The following is a 16,144-nucleotide window of genomic DNA, read 5'->3' as shown; positions in this document are numbered from 1 at the left end:
AAACCAATTATCTAAATGTAATTTTTTTAAACCACTTAATAAACTCAGATAAATACATAATATTATATGCAAAATAAATCATAACATATTGGCATAAAAGATAATTTTTTATAAATACACAAAAAAAACTAAACTCCTAATTTTATTTCAATTTGGAAACTTGCGCCAAAAAAACCGAGCTTAATTCAAATTACTCTTTAATCTACACCAAAAACCTTAAGCTTGACTAAAAACCGCCCCTTATCTTTTAGTTTCGAAGCTCATTCAACATTTCACTAGCCGGCCCTAATCCGCCTCTGCATGTCTCCCTCTCCTCGGGCTCAGATCTCGCAACCCCACCAGCCTCCGATCTCGTGCCGCTGGCAACACCAACGCTCGTGATACACGCGCACAGATCACTCGCTCACGCTGCTGTACCTATTGCCTGTGGTCGCCCCCTCCGATCTCAACCCTCGCACCTCCAGTAGCCTCCGACATCGCACTTCAGGCGACAGTCACAATCGTGCTTTGCGTTCACTGGTGGTAGCTCTTAGTCGGTCAAACTGCTCAACGTCGAGAACTTCTCCAGGTTTTTTTTTTTTACAATTTTAATCCTTTGTAAATTTTTGTGTTATCTGGTATTTCTGTATTTCCGGAAAAAATAAGGGATTAGATGATGATTTATAAATGGGCATGTGTCTATATTATTTGGATTCATGTTGTAAGGATTTATTATTTTGTTGCCGGCCTCGTACAGAGCAGCAATCGCAAAGCCAAGATTGCCATAACACTAGCAGCAACCTAGCACTAGAATCCCTAATACGGTAACATGACGCATATTAAGCAAATAGTTTGATATCCCTAATACGGTAACATGATTTTTATTTTTTCTGAATTCTTTTTATGATGTCGATGACTGTGTTGCAGGCATTTAGAATACTATGACGCGTAAACATAATATCTCCGGACAGTCAATCCTCGAAGAGTTACGAAGACAAAGTGAAGACATAAACTTGAGTTCGGAAGATGGGTTGGAACAAATTAGGCTCAATGATGATGGGGATGAAATTTCAGAGACGGAGATGTTAAATCAAAGTGGTGGTGATCTACCGGAACGTGCTGCACCTAAGAATAAAAGAGATGAAAATGAGCCACTGCTTGTGAAAGTTAAAGGTAAGTTTATTCAGACTCTAACTACTATCTCAGTCCAATTTATTGACTTTGTGCTGGTTGTTTTTTTTTTCACTCTTTTTTTTAGTTTACGCAACTCAGTTTTTGTTCCCTTTCATTTTGGTTCCTTCTGTGTTTGCTCTGCACAAAGCATACTTGTGAATTTTCTGTCGTCTCTTGGATATGTGTAACTATATATATATTTTAAAGTGATTGGATGGTGAATTCTATGGTGTAGAATGTAATTTTTTCTATACATATTGAACTTAGGTGGAAGCTGTTAAAAATGGACACCTTCTGTATTGTACTCTATGTTCAATAAGGTCTTGTAGTCTCTTGGCTAAACAACAAGATAGTTTGTAGTAATTTGTTTGTTTCTATTAAATATTAATCGAAATTAATTTTTGAATGAAAGTGTTAAATAGGCAGATTAAGTTTTTTTGGTAAGTTAAAAATTTGGACCAGAATTGAATTTGGAATTAAATAAGTCCCTGCTTTTCATTGTTATGTTTGAGTAATTATTATGGTTTGTTATTTATAACTTATCAGTTGTCCGTGATCAAAGACATAAAAAAACATACCAGCAGTCACTTTTGATTATTTTAATCAAACACAAAATAAAATAAAATATTAACAAAAAATAAAAAACTGATTTTAGAAAATAAATCACGACGTAATTTTATTAAATTCTTATCATTCTTTTTTAGAAATTATTAGTATTTTTTATTTTAATACGAAGTTTAGCTTCTTTAATTTTCTTCTCTCAGATTTATGTCAGAATTTAATTTTTTTGAGAAATCTGATTTCTATTATATATTGTTATTATCCTGGACAATCATACTTAGATTGTAAGATTATTTGTATCAATGGCTAATGTTATATACTAAAATAATGATAGATAATAAATAAAAGAAAGAAAGAAAGAGAAAGGCTATATATTTATGAACAGGGTTTTAGAGTTTTAGTTATGATAGTTTTATCTGTATTATGTGTATTTTTATTGATTGAGAACAATGAATGTTATTAATGACATTTTAATTCATTCGGCATTCAGGTTGGTAGAATTGCCTTGAACCATATAATCTAATTTCCTTAGTCATTAAAGCCGCCTTGTTTAGTTGATAAGTTCAGACTTCTAGAGATAATTTTTTGAGAGCCCACTCTGCTGTTATTGTCGGATACTCTATTCAGTTTGGTACTGATATGTCTATATAATTTATTATTAGATGAGTATGTAATTTAGATTAATTATTGATATATATGTGTGTAATTAATTTGAACCATGTAAGTTTTTTATTTATGCCTTTTGGTTTTTTTTTTTTAAATTTTGGTTTAATTTGACTTGACGTTCTTCCATTAATTCAGACATCTCTAGTGGAGAAATTATCACTCGCAAGATGACAGCGATTCAGGTTTGGGCCTTGAAAAAGAGTGAAAAAGTTATGATGGAGTTGGATGCAGATGGACAAGGTCGAGATAACGGCTCGAACCTGTTTGTGAGATTTCTTGGTCAGGTAGCTCGTCGAATTATATTTTGTCCCATATCAATCAAAAGATGGGATAAGATGCCAGAAGATAACACAAAAAGACAATGGGAACTTATTGAAGTAAGTTTTTTTCACTTTGATGTGCATTTTTATTAAATTGTTGTCATCCTAATTTAGCTCCTAGCTTGCCTATATTTAGGTTTGCATTTTCTGTTTATTATTGTTATTTCTTGTTAAAAAGAAATTGTGTAAGAGCTAAAATCTTGGTGTAGATAGATTCATTTGGAGGTACTTTAAGTAATGTTTAACAAGATGCCATTGCTCTATGATTTATGAATTGATTAAGTATTAAACAGGTACTGCTGCAGGTTAAGTTAGTTGCATTTCATTCTTAGGAGTTGGGAGACACTTCCTGGATTTATTTTCCCGTTCCAATTGCTATTGTCATGAATTTTGTGAAATGAAAATTTGGAATTAGAAATACTTGAGAGGAAAACTTTGTTAAGATATATACCTGTCTCAGTTTGATAAAAACTAATAAAATTAAAACAAGAAAAACTTTAGCTCTACCCTAGCAGAATTCAAAAGGGGCTATGTATTTGAGGTGGTCAGTCTTTTTGCAACTAGGTTTGTATATTGGATTCCTTCCTGTTTTTGGTCAAACATGTTTATGATCACATTACAGCAAGAATGTTCATTGTAAAAACTTATAATAAGCCTTTGTTATGCATCATTCATTTTCTGAATTTTTTTTATTTTCAAATATCTGCTGTTGGGGCTAGTCAGCTATTTGACAGAACATTGTGTTATAGTACACTGTTATGAATGTTTCAGAATTGGATAAACTACAGTAAGCATGGGTTAGGATTAGCTTTAAAAAGTCTTTTTTTTTAATATTATCTTTCTACGATATAATATGCAGTATGGTAATCAAATTGCATAGTTTTTAATAATTAATCTCGTTTATGAAATATTTTAAGGAAAATTTTGAGTTTGATTATGCTGCTGGCGTCAAATGGGCTCTGAGGACCTTAGGTGATAGATGGAAGGCCCATAAGTATAATTTACGGGGAGAATACTTCTTTCCTAACAAAAGAAAGGCAGAAATTCTGGCTGCGAATCCCTCAGACATACCGCCTGTTGAATGGATTGCTTTTGTGGATCATTATATGGATCCTAAAACAAAGGTAAATAATTAATCTATGTTTTTTTATTTTTTTATTGAATATTTATAATGGCTATCTCTTAACATTTGTTTACTTGTTTCTTGTTCTTGAAAATCATAGAAACAATGTTTGCAAAATGCCAGAAATCGTGAGAGGCTTATAGTTTCACACGCCGGTGGAAGTAAAAGCAATGCTAGAAGAGCAACTCAGATGGTATTATTTTTTTATTATTACTATTACTATAAAATTAGCAGTTTTAACTAAATTTGAGATTAACTTTAATATTTTATTTATTGTATTAGGAAAAAAAATTGGGAAGGCCTGTATGTCGAAGCGAGGTTATTGTATCAACTTTGCTAAAGAAAGATGGGAGTTATGTAAGCGGGGAAGGACAACGATTAGCTGTGAGTGTCTCAATTATATTTTATATGGCTGTATAGTTTTTAATATGCCTTGATTATGTCAATACTTTACTCCAATATGATGTGCATTTGTTTGTAGGAAAAGATAGCAGAGCATTTGTCTGAAGACCAAGAGCGTGCTGCCGCTGAAGGTATTCATTCAAAGGTCTTGGCTCATCCGGATGATGCAATTGGAAAAGTTTGCGGTCCTGAGAATGGTAAGCGTGTACGTGGCTTTAGTAATGCTGCATATCCCAGTGGTTTTGGCAAGTCAAAGCGCATCTTTGGAGGGGCAATATGCGGAGGTTCTAGCGGTGCATCGCAACAGCATGTTGCAGAATTAGAAAAGCAACTTCAAGAAGCTAAAGGTCAAGTGGCAACTCTTTACAGATTTCTACAACAGAAATACGGTGATGAAGTACCTACCTTATCTGATTCTGTGCCACACATTGAGTCGGAATGATGCACCTCATGTCATGTTTATTTTATTTTTAATTTATGTCTAGTTTATACTGTGATTAGAGATATTTTTATTTCTTATTGTACAGAATTATGCAACTTGATTTCTGTTATTTCTTTACTATATCTTTGAACAATGCATATGCTTTAAAATACTTTTATTACTTAGTTTGCTATTTTTTATTTTAATTTTATTATCGTTGCTTTGATTATTTATATTGTTATAACATTATTTTAATATGTTACTATATATATAGAAATAAATATATGCAATATTAATTAAAAAAAATATTCAATTGGTAATTATAATTGAGAGTTTTTTTTTTTAAATTGAAAGAAAAAATTAGCCACGGAAAAAAGCGTGGGAAAAAAACCCAGTCTGTCAAATATTAATTTGTGCATGGTATTTTTTGCCATAGAAAAAAACCGTGGCTAAATAACCCAGTATTTTTTTGCCACAGAAAAAACGTGGCAAAAAAGCCCAGCCTATCAGTATTAGCCACGGAAAGACTGTGGCGAAACTATACTTATTGGTTACACTGTTGTCATTTGGCCACGGTTTAGTCTGTGGCCAATAACGTAGAAACCGTGGCTATTTAGATGTCTCCACGGGTCATAAAACCGTGGCTAACCGGCCGAAAACCGTGGCTAATTGAAAAGGCGTCGCCCTTGTTAGCCACGGAAGTATATCCGTTGTAAACGCTGGATCGCCACGGATTTTCTTGATTTTAGCCACGGTTTTTTCCGTGGCTAATCACCGTTTTTCTGGTAGTGTAAGTGTCGGTTTATTTTTTTTTTAAATTGATAGTTAATAAACTAAAAATTATAATAAAATTTTTTAAAAGGTCTAACTAATAGTAAAAATCTGAATCTTGTTAATAGATACAGATTAAAGAAATATGAAATTGGATATTAGTTAGAGATTTTTATTGTGCTAATATTACTATATTTAAAAAGATAATTTGAATTTTTTTCATCGGTTAAACAAATTATAGATTCAATTGTTGATAATCAAATATCACTTCTCATAAAATGATTATTTTCGGTTGTTCTAAAGACATAAGCTCTTATTTTTAAAAGAGTCTATGCAAGACTTGTGAAGTGCTAAAAGATGGATTTATTTGGTATATTAGAGTTTTGAATAAAAATTTTCGGTTTTTTAATTAGAGGAGAGTCAACTATCTAATGAGATGAATTATCTTTACATTTCTGATTCGAATTTTCCGATAAAAAATTTTTGGTGTCGTTTAGTAGGTGGCACTTGAAAAATCTTTATTTCTCTCTAAATTAGAGTCTGATAGATAACATTCCTTCTTATAATTGATCGGGGTAAAACTTGTCTCTCAACAAATTTCCATTCGGCAAGTGTACCGAATTTGTCGTCAAGTAAAACTCACAACAGAGTGAGGTCGAATCCCACAAGGATTGATTGATCAAGCAACTTTAATTAGAGGAATGATCTAGTTGAGCGAATCCATGAATAGAGTTGATAATTGCAGAAATTAAAATGGCGAGAAAGTAAATGACCGAAAGTAAATAGCAGAATTGTAAATGGGAATGGGGGAATTGCTCATAAAAGTAAATTGTAGAAAATAAAGAGAATGGGTAAGATCAGAAATGGGGAGTTCATTGGACTTAGGAGATGTTGCATTCTCCGGATCAATTTCATTTTCATCTCTTCCTCAATCAATGCACTCATTGATCTCCTTGGCAATCTTAAGTGATTGAATCACAATTTCTTGCAATTCAATCTCTCAAATCTTGATCAATAGCCAATTCCTTGGTCAATTGCTCATGAGAAGAGATGAAGTGTGGTCACTGATTATACCACATGCACTTCCCAAATCAAATGCTTAGAGGGTTATAGCCATATACCCAGCCACACTCAATTTGGTCCAGCATGAGAAAGCATTTCTAGCTAATCTCTTCATTCCTCTTTCAAGGATCTGAAGAGATCCATGTTTGAATAGCTTCTTTTCCAAGATAACTATCCAATTGGATGAAGATCGAAAGCTTTCAAGTAAAATCAAAAGGAAAGATAGAAGAAGAATAAGAAAATTAGTATTGATCCATCAAATTACAACAGAGCTCCCTAACCCAATGAAAGGGGTTTAGTTGTTCATAGCTCTTGAAATCAAAATCAAAGATGGAGAATACATGATAAAGCTAGAAGTGCAAAAAAAGTAAATACAAAGAGTAGTTCTCTTTTCTCGCTCCTCCCAAAAGCTCATCTCTATTTCAAAACTACTCCTATATATACTACTCTTCTCAGCTTCTAGTTAGCTCTTCAAGTCTTGGGCCTCTGGATCTTTGAGTTTGAAGCGTTTCATTTCTTCATTTGGGTTTGGCTTACTTGCAGAGAGAAAGTGTGAAGTGGGCAGAGATTTTAGCTCAGGGGTGTTTAACATTTAGTGAAAATACAAGTTCGAGAACGTTAGTGACACTTAACATTGTCACTAACGTTGCCATGCACCCCTTTGCCTCACGTTAAAGCCCACGTTAACTGGGTTAACATGGCTTTTAACGTTGCCTTGCTAGCCTTCGAGAACGTTAGTGACACTCAACATTGTCACTAACGTTCAAGTGTGCCCCTTCTTGCTTCACGTTAAAGCTCACGTTAACTAGGTTAACGTGGCTTCTAACGTGGCTTTTGCCAACCTTCGAGAACGTTAGTGACACTCAACATTGTCACTAATGTTCAAGTGTGCCCCTAGGTCTCACGTTAGAGTCCACGTTAACTAGGTTAACGTGGCTTCTAACGTGGCCATTCTTAGCCATCCCAACGTTAGTGACAATGTTGAGTGTCACTAACGTTGGCTCATTCTTCATTCCTCATCGTTAGCTTCCACGTTAACCAAGTTAACGTGGCTCTTGGGGGTTGTGTGGTTGCTCCAACGTTAGTGACAATGTTGAGTGTCACTAACGTTGTCGACAACTCTCCATCTCTTACGTTAGCTCCCACGTTAACCAAGTTAACGTGGGAGTTAACGTGGCTCTTTGCACCTTAGGCCAACGTTAGTGACAATGTTGAGTGTCACTAACGTTGGCTTCTCTTCCCCCTTTAACATTAGAGGCCACGTTAACTAGGTTAACGTTGCTTCTAACGTGGCCATTTGTGAGCAATTGCCAACGTTAGTGACAATGTTAAGTGTCACTAACGTTGGCTCAACTTCTCTTCTCCACGTTAGAGTTCACGTTAACTTAGTTAACGTGACTCTTTAACGTGGGCATTGATGGCTTTTGAGAGTGTTTTTGGCAATCACTTTTCTCCTTAACTTTGCAAGTTACCTCCCATTCCTTGCTTCCTTTGGTCCTGAAATCAAGCAATAGAGTGCATCAAAGTTCTAGTCCACGTCATGGGTAATGCAATATACAATTTTGTCATTAAAATCATGCAAAATCCTCATGAAATAATGTAAAATGCACAATGTATGCTTGAATCAAGGTCTGAGTGAATATTTGCCCAAAACTAACTTATTTCCTAAGAAAATGCATGAAATTACCTAAAAACAGTAAAGAAAAGGTCAGTGAAACTGGCCAAAATGCCCTGGCATCACAACACCAAACTTAAAGCTTGCTTGTCCCTAAGCAAGTACTGGAACAAGAGAATGATGAATGGAATCTCCAGAGAAATGAGTCATTCTTGTGGAAGTCATATTACTGATTTTATGGTGGTTTCATGCATAGCAACTTAGGTTCATTCCACTTCTGGCTTTCAGACCTTTATCATCTCTTAAAATACTCACTTTGTTATATCCCATGAGACCTTTATTTATTGATCCTTTTGTTGTTATTTCAAGGGCTTATTTGTGTTTTCAGGCTAAGTGTTTTGTAAGGGGGCAACTCTTTAGGATAAGCTTTCAGCCAACACTCCCGAACCAGTTGGTTCAAGGTGCTAGGTGTTGAAGCACCCCTAAGGACTTACTTACTCAAGTCTCTCCCCCATACATACACACCACAGGCATATAGTTTATTTATTTTCTTTCCTTCAGACCTTGGTGTCCAGCACCTCTTTGGGTTACTAAATGCTCTGTGGTGAGGGTTCCTCTTGATAGTGGATTTTCAATTGATAATCCCGGGTTAGTTAACCCAAGTTACCAGGTGATGAAGCACCCCAAAGAGCTTATTCATCCAAGTAGATCCCTCACACAGGAGCACCACAGACACATGTCTTAGGGTAAACCATTGGTGCCTATCCTTATTGCTTACTCTTTTTCTTTTTTTCTTTTCACTTCTATTGTTCTTTCCCTTTTCTCTTATTAGGATCTTGTTGTTACCTTAGTCTCATGGGTACATCAAAAGTGCAGTATTCAGGATAGATAGTTGTCATCCTAACCTTGTGGTTGAACCAACTTAGCTAACTTATGACTATCCCCAAAGATTCATGAATGCACTTTCACATTATGAACTCTACTCTGGTCTTTTAAAACATAAAACATGCTCTTTTCATTTGATTTAAAAGACAAGCATACATATAACTAAACGGAAGGTGCAGTGGCACTTGAAACCAAAATCACAGACCATGCTCAACAACAAGGTAGAGTTTAAAAAAAAAACATGTTTAGGCCTCATTGGTAATCATTAATCAAGATTGCATTTGGGCTTCCAATGTTCAAACTGTAAATATATGGAATTAAGTGACAATACAACCTTCAGGTGACAACTTCTAATCGCCTTCTTTTCGTTCTCCTCCTGCTCTTTGCTTCCTTGAGTGAAGGGGCACCATAAGGTTCCTGTAAAGTTATTGGAAGTTGCTTGTTCCCAAAGTACTTGAGGAATAATTAGCTTGCATGTGCTTGTGTCTTATGAACTTGCTTTGGTGTGTGAACACCAAACTTAGTTCCTTGTTTAGTACACAATCTTGCATATATGCTGATAAACTCATATCTTGTTGTTAACAGAACAATTATTAACTAAAGTCTAACTACATCTAAGTGGTTTCTCTCAATTGGTCAGAGCTAGCAATGTGTTTTGGGAGCAGGTGTAATTCTAACCGAATGTCCTTTTGGTGGGACACCAAACTTAGAATTACACTGTTTCCTTTGATTGTCCTGGTGTGAAACACCAAACTTAGCTCCTTGCAATACAGGGGAAACAACTTGTGATCTTTATTGAAATGAAGATCAAAATGACTACCTGAGGTTGGGTTGCCTCCCAACAAAGCGCTTTTTTTATCGTCGCTAGCTCGACGAGTCCTCACTCACTTGAGATGGTATTTCATCCTGGGGTTTTCCCCCATGTTGCCCAGATAATGCTTGAGTCTTTGTCCATTCACTGTAAAAGTCCTTTCTAAACCTTCGTCCATGACTTCTACGTGCCCATACGGCGAGACCTTTGTGACAAGAAAGGGCCCGGACCACCTTGATTTGAGTTTTTCTGGGAACAGTCTTAGTTTGGAATTGTATAGGAGCACTCGCTGCCCCCTTTCGAAACTTCTGGGTGCAAGATGTGAGTCATGTCTTCTCTTTGCCTTCTCCTTGTACATCTTGGTATTTTCATAGGCTTGTGACCTGAATTCCTCCATCTCTTGCAGCTGCAAGATTCTCTTTGCACCAGCAGCAATGCTATCAAAATTTAGTATCTTGATAGCCCATAAAGTTTTGTGTTCTAGCTCCAGTGGCAAGTGACAAGCTTTACCATACACCAGCTGATATGGGGACATTCCAAGTGGTGTTTTGAATGCTGTTCTGTATGCCCAAAGAGCATCATCCAGCTTCTTTGACCAATCCTTTCTTGATGCACCCACAGTCTTTTCCAGAATTCTCTTTAGTTCTCTGTTGGATATCTCAGTCTGTCCACTTGTTTGGGGGTGGTAAGGTGTGGCTACCTTGTGTTTTACCCCGTATCGTAGGAGAAGAGCCTCTAATGGTCTGTTACAAAAATGGCTCCCTCCATCACTGATGAGGGCTCTTGGGACTCCAAACCGGCTAAAGATATTCTTCCTGAGGAAGTTCATAACCACCTTGTTATCATTTGTTGGAGTTGCAATGGCCTCCACCCACTTGGAGACATAATCCACAGCTACTAAGATGTACTTGTTTGCATATGAAGTTGGAAATGGCCCCATGAAATCTATTCCCCACACATCAAACAGTTCCAGCTCTAGGATGAAATTTTTTGTGGCATGGCATTTCTTTTGGGCAAGTTTCCCGCTCTTTGGCATTCATTGCAGCTTTTTACCAGTTCTTTGGCGTCCTTGAAAAGGGTCGGCCAAAAGAACCCGCTTTGTAGAACCTTTGCTGCTGTTTTGTCCCCTCTAAAGTGGCCTCCATAACTTGAACTGTGGCAATTCCATAGGACCTCTCGTCCTTCTTCTTCGGATACACATCTTCTGAGTACTCCATCTGAGCATTTCTTGAAGAGGTATAGCTCGTCCCAGACAAAGTACTTTGCATCATTCATCAGCTTTCTTTTCTGATGTTTGTGTATCTCTGGTGGTAAGGCCCCAGTTGCTTTGAAGTTGGCTATGTCTGCAAACCATGGAGCCTTGTGAACTATCATCAATTGCTCATCAGGGAAGAGCTCGTTCACCTGAGTATCCTGAGCCCCCTCTTCATTCTGAGGGATTCTGGAGAGATGATCTGCTACCTTGTTCTCCACTCCTTTCTTGTCTCTGATTTCAATATCAAATTCCTGCAACAATAAGATCCATCTTATTAGTCTCAGTTTTGATTCTTGCTTTGCAAACAAATATTTAAGTGCTGTGTGATCTGTGAAAACAATTACTTTTGCACCAATGAGGTACGATCTAAACTTGTCAAATGCGAAAACTATTGCCAGCAATTCCTTTTCAATCGTGGTATAATTTCTTTGAGCATCATTAAGGACCTTGCTGGCATAGTATATCACATGGACTAAGTTATCTTTCCTCTGTCCTAACACTGCCCCTATCGCAAAATCAGATGCATCACACATCAGTTCAAATGGTAAGTTCCAATCAGGTGGGGAGATGATAGGTGCAGAGGATAGCCTAATTTTCAAGTTTTCAAAAGCTAACATGCATGTTTCATCAAAGACAAATGGTAGCTACAAGGAGATTGCTTAAGGGCTTGGCTATCTTTGAAAAATCCTTAATAAACCTTCTGTAAAAACCCGCATGCCCTAAAAAGCTCCTAATTGCCTTGACATCACTGGGTGGAGGAAGTTTTTCAATAAGTTCCACTTTAGCTCTGTCCACCTCAATGCCCTGGTTAGAGACCTTATGGCCGAGGACTATTCCTCCTGTCACCATGAAGTGACATTTTTCCCAATTCAAAACCAGATTGGTCTCTTGGCATCTTTTCAATACCAAGGCTAGGTGATGTAGGCAGCTAGGAAAAGAATCTCCAAATACTGAAAAATCATCCATAAACACTTCAATGAATTTCTCTATCATGTCTGAGAAGATAGAAAGCATGCAGCGTTGGAACGTTGCAGGTGCATTACATAGCCCAAATGGCATGCGCCTATAAGCAAACACTCCATATGGGCATGTGAATGAGGTTTTCTCTTGGTCTCTAGGATCAACCACTATTTGGTTATATCCCGAATAATCGTCAAGAAAACAATAAAATGCATGGCCTGCAAGTCGTTCCAACATCTGGTCCATGAATGGAAGGGGGAAATGATCTTTTCGTGTAGCCTCATTAAGTTTTCTGTAGTCTATGCACATCCGCCATCCAATGACGGTCCTTGTAGGAATTAATTCGTTCCTCTCATTCGGAACTATAGTGATTCCTCCCTTCTTTGGGACAACATGTACAGGGCTAACCCATGGGCTGTCTGAGATAGGGTATATCATCCCTCCCTGCCATAACTTCATAACTTCTTTCTGCACTAGCTCTTTCATGATTGGGTTTAGCCTCCTTTGAGACTGAATGGATGGTTTGGCATCTTCTTCCAGCAGTATCTTATGCATGCATATGGTTGAGCTTATTCCTTTCAGGTCAGCAAGAGTCCATCCAATGGCATCCTTGTGCCTCTGCAGTACTTGGAGTAGTTCATCCTCTTGATTCTGGCTGAGGGATGAGCTTATGATCACTGGGTAGCTTCCGTTCTCCCCCAGATATGCATATTTGAGAGTAGGTGGCAGTGCTTTGAGCTCAAGCTTTGGTGCCTCTGACTTTTGATTCTCCACCTTGGGTGCTTCTTGTATATGAGTTTCTGTTGCTGCAACCTCTTCACTTGATTCATATTCCTCCCCTACTACCTTCTCTGGCTCTTCAGGTTCTCCTTCCTCAAAGTCCTCGTGTACTTCTTCCTCAAGCGCATCTAACCTCATGCATTCCCCGAATTGCTCTGGTGGGTAACTCATGGCCTTGAATACGTTGAAGGTCATCTCTTCATTGTGTAGTCTCAAGGTGAGGTCACCTTTTTGGACGTCAATGACAGCTCCTGCAGTGGCCAAGAAGGGCCTTCCCAGGATAATGGAGGCCTTGGGTTCCTCTTGCATATCTAGGACCACAAAATCTGCTGGGAATATGAACTCTCCCACCTTCACCAACAAATCCTCTACTATGCCGTGAGGGAACTTGAATGATCGGTCTGCCAGTTGTAGGGCCATCTTTGTTGGCTTAGCCTCTTCGATCTTCATTTTCCTCATCATAGCTACTGACATCAAATTGATGCTGGCTCCTAGGTCACAAAGAGCCTTCTCTACCGTGATCTCACCTATGACACAGGGGATCTGAAAACTCCCTGGATCCTTCAATTTCTGGGTAATTTGTGTTGAATGATAGCACTGCATTCTTCGGTCAGTATCACAGTTTCGTTGTTCTTCCAGCTTCTCTTCTTAGTCATGAGCTCCTTTAAGAACTTGTCATAGAGAGGCATTTGTTCTATTGCTTCAGCAAAGGGTATGTTGATTTGTAGCTTTTTGAAGATTTCTAAAAATCTCAAAAACTGGTTGTCATCCCATTTTTTCTTCAATTGCTGAGGGTATGGAACTCTCGGGACATCCAGTTTCAGCTTCCCTTCTTCTTTTTGACTTTTAGAAGTTGGGCTTTGGTCTCCATCTTGCTTTTCTCCTTCCTCAATTGACTCTTCTTCTAGTTTCTTCTGGTCAAATCCCTTCAGCTCCTTCCCACTCCTAAGAGTGATAGCTTGACACTCCTCCTTTTTACTTCTGTTGTTGCTAAAAGTCTGATTGAATAGGTAACCAACTTGTGTTTCAAGCTTCTCAATGGCAGCATCTTGGTTCTGCATATTTGACTGCACTTCCTCTCGGAATGCTTTACTGTCTTGGATGTCTCTGCATATGCTCTCAAGCAGGGTTTCAATCTTAGAGATTTTGTCATTAACTAAAGAATGGGCTGTATTGTTGTTGGGGTTGTGACGTCTCTGATCTTGGCCTTGATCTTGTTGATTACCCCACCCAAAGTTTGGGTGATTCCTCCATCCAGGGTTGTAGGTCTTGGAGTATGGATCATGGTTGTGTCTAGGTGAATTCCCAATGTAGTTGGCTTGCTCCTGAGTGCCTTCTTCCTCTTCACTTGCTTCCTCTTGAGTTGAAGTGGTGATCGCTGCTACTTGACTTCTCTCCATCTTCTTGGTGAGGTCAGCTAACTGCTTGGTGATGAGCTTGTTTTGAGCAAGCAGAGCATCTACATTGTTCAGCTCCATTGCTCCTCTAGTGTTCCCTCTTTCGAAAGCATAGAAGTAGTCATTCTCAGCTACAGTTTCAATGACATCTATGGCTTCCTCAATGGTCTTCTTCTTGTTCAAAGAACCTCCGGATGAATGGTCTACTGCCTTCTTAGATTCATATGACAGTCCTTCATAGAAGATGTGTAGCTGCACCCATTCATTGAACATATCAGATGGACATCTCCTTGTTAGGTCTTTAAACCTCTCCCATGCTTCATATAGAGTCTCACCATCTTGTTGCCTGAAAGTTTGGACCTCAGCTCTCAGCCGATTGACTCGTTGAGGGGGGTAAAATCTTGCCAAGAATTTGTTCATAACATCATCCCAAGTTGTCAAGCTCTCCTTTAGAAAAGACTCCAACCACTTGGCTGCCTTGTCTCTGAGAGAGAATGGGAACAACAATAGTCTATAGGCATCTGGTTGAACGCCATTGGACTTCACTGTGTCACATATTCTCAGGAATGTGTTTAAATGTTGGTTGGGGTCTTCTTGAACACCTCCTCCGAACGAGCAATTATTCTGAACGAGGGTGATGAGCTGTGACTTTAGTTCAAAGTTGTTGGCATGGATGGTTGGTTTTTGGATGCTACTTCTGCAATTCCCTGGGTTTGGGTTGATGTAAGAGCCCAAGACTCTTCTATCTTCCCCACCAGGATTTGCTCTACGTCCCCCACCATGGTTGTGAACCTCTTCCTCACGATGGTCTTCCATGGTTGTTTCAAAGTATTCTTCAAAGTGTTCCTCCTCTTCTTCAGCACCAACCACACGTTTTTCTTTTGCCTCCCTTCTTAATCTTAAGAAGGTTCTCTCAGGTTCAGAATCAAAGGAAGCTGAAGCTCCGCTTCTTCTCCCTGTCATACAAACCCACAGAGTACAAGCAAAGAAAAGCAATGCAGAAAGTATCTTGTTAGAATTACTTGTTAGTGTCAGTGATGCAATATATCAAACAGTTAGTGGGGTTAGTGAACTGAATTGTAAATAGCAAAGAAAAACTAAGAAACAGGGGAGGGGAAGAATTAAACTAAGACGGAAAGCAAATTAACCAAACAGAAAATTAAATCAAACAAAATACAAATGCTCAATCTAGTGATCCTCTAATGTAATCATTGTCGATGCACAATCAATCCCCGGCAATGGCGCCATAAACTTGATCGGGGTAAAACTTGTCTCTCAACAAATTCCCATTCGGCAAGTGTACCGAATTTGTCGTCAAGTAAAAACTCACAATAGAGTGAGGTCGAATCCCACAGGGATTGATTGATCAAGCAACTTTAATTAGAGGAATGATCTAGTTGAGCGAATCCATGAATAGAGTTGATAATTGCAGAAATTAAAATGGCGAGAAAGTAAATGACTGAAAGTAAATAGCAGAATTGTAAATGGGAATGGGGGAATTGCTCATAAAAGTAAATTACAGAAAATAAAGAGAATGGGTAAGATCAGAAATGGGGAGTTCATTGGGCTTAGGAGATGTTGCATTCTCCGAATCAATTTCATTTTCATCTCTTCCTCAATCAATGCACTCATTGATCTCCTTGGCAATCTTAAGTGATTGAATCACAATTTCTTGCAATTCAATCTCTCAAATCTTGATCAATAGCCAATTCCTTGGTCAATTGCTCATGAGAAGAGATGAAGTGTGGTCACTGATTATACCACATGCACTTCCCAAATCAAATGCTTAGAGGGTTATAGCCACATACCCAGCCACACTCAATTTGGTCCAGCATGAGAAAGCATTTCTAGCTAATCTCTTCATTCCTCTTTCAAGGATCCGAAGAGATCCATGTTTGAATAGCTTCTTTTCCAAGATAACTATCCAATTGGATGAAGATCGAAAGCTTTCAAGTAAAATCAA

The 16,144-nt window shown here is 38.0% G+C and overlaps 1 protein-coding gene across 3 annotated transcripts; it reads left to right on the top strand.

Annotated features, from left to right (window-relative positions):
* Positions 1-138: 138 nt before the first annotated feature.
* Positions 139-4,817, top strand: LOC112706305 (uncharacterized). Of its 3 annotated transcripts, none has more exons than XM_025757556.3 (8): positions 139-568; positions 737-803; positions 907-1,152; positions 2,515-2,756; positions 3,617-3,823; positions 3,923-4,015; positions 4,105-4,206; positions 4,304-4,817. In XM_025757556.3, exons 3-8 carry the CDS (start codon positions 921-923, stop codon positions 4,664-4,666), a joined length of 1,239 nt encoding a protein of 412 aa, XP_025613341.1. In that variant the 5' UTR covers positions 139-568; positions 737-803; positions 907-920; the 3' UTR covers positions 4,667-4,817. The 3 variants fall into 3 exon arrangements, with proteins under 3 accessions (XP_025613341.1, XP_025613342.1, XP_025613340.1); XM_025757555.3 differs by having other exon boundaries at positions 263-568; positions 742-803; XM_025757557.3 differs by lacking the exon at positions 737-803 and having other exon boundaries at positions 256-568.
* Positions 4,818-16,144: the final 11,327 nt, after the last annotated feature.

The sequence above is a fragment of the Arachis hypogaea genome, chromosome 8, assembly GCF_003086295.3.
Source record: "Arachis hypogaea cultivar Tifrunner chromosome 8, arahy.Tifrunner.gnm2.J5K5, whole genome shotgun sequence".
Taxonomy (NCBI): Eukaryota; Viridiplantae; Streptophyta; class Magnoliopsida; order Fabales; family Fabaceae; genus Arachis; species Arachis hypogaea.
This window is presented reverse-complemented; position numbering and strand designations above follow the sequence as displayed.

What these genes read in the sequence shown, in the direction of transcription:
- LOC112706305 (XM_025757556.3), top strand. Translation starts at nt 921, where the DNA reads ATGACGCGTAAACATAATATCTCCGGACAGTCAATCCTCGAAGAGTTA. An exon ending in ACTGCTTGTGAAAGTTAAAG is followed by an intron (nt 1,153 to 2,514) that starts GTAAGTTTATTC and finishes CCATTAATTCAG; the next exon opens with ACATCTCTAGTGGAGAAATT. An exon ending in ATATGGATCCTAAAACAAAG is followed by an intron (nt 3,824 to 3,922) that starts GTAAATAATTAA and finishes TGAAAATCATAG; the next exon opens with AAACAATGTTTGCAAAATGC.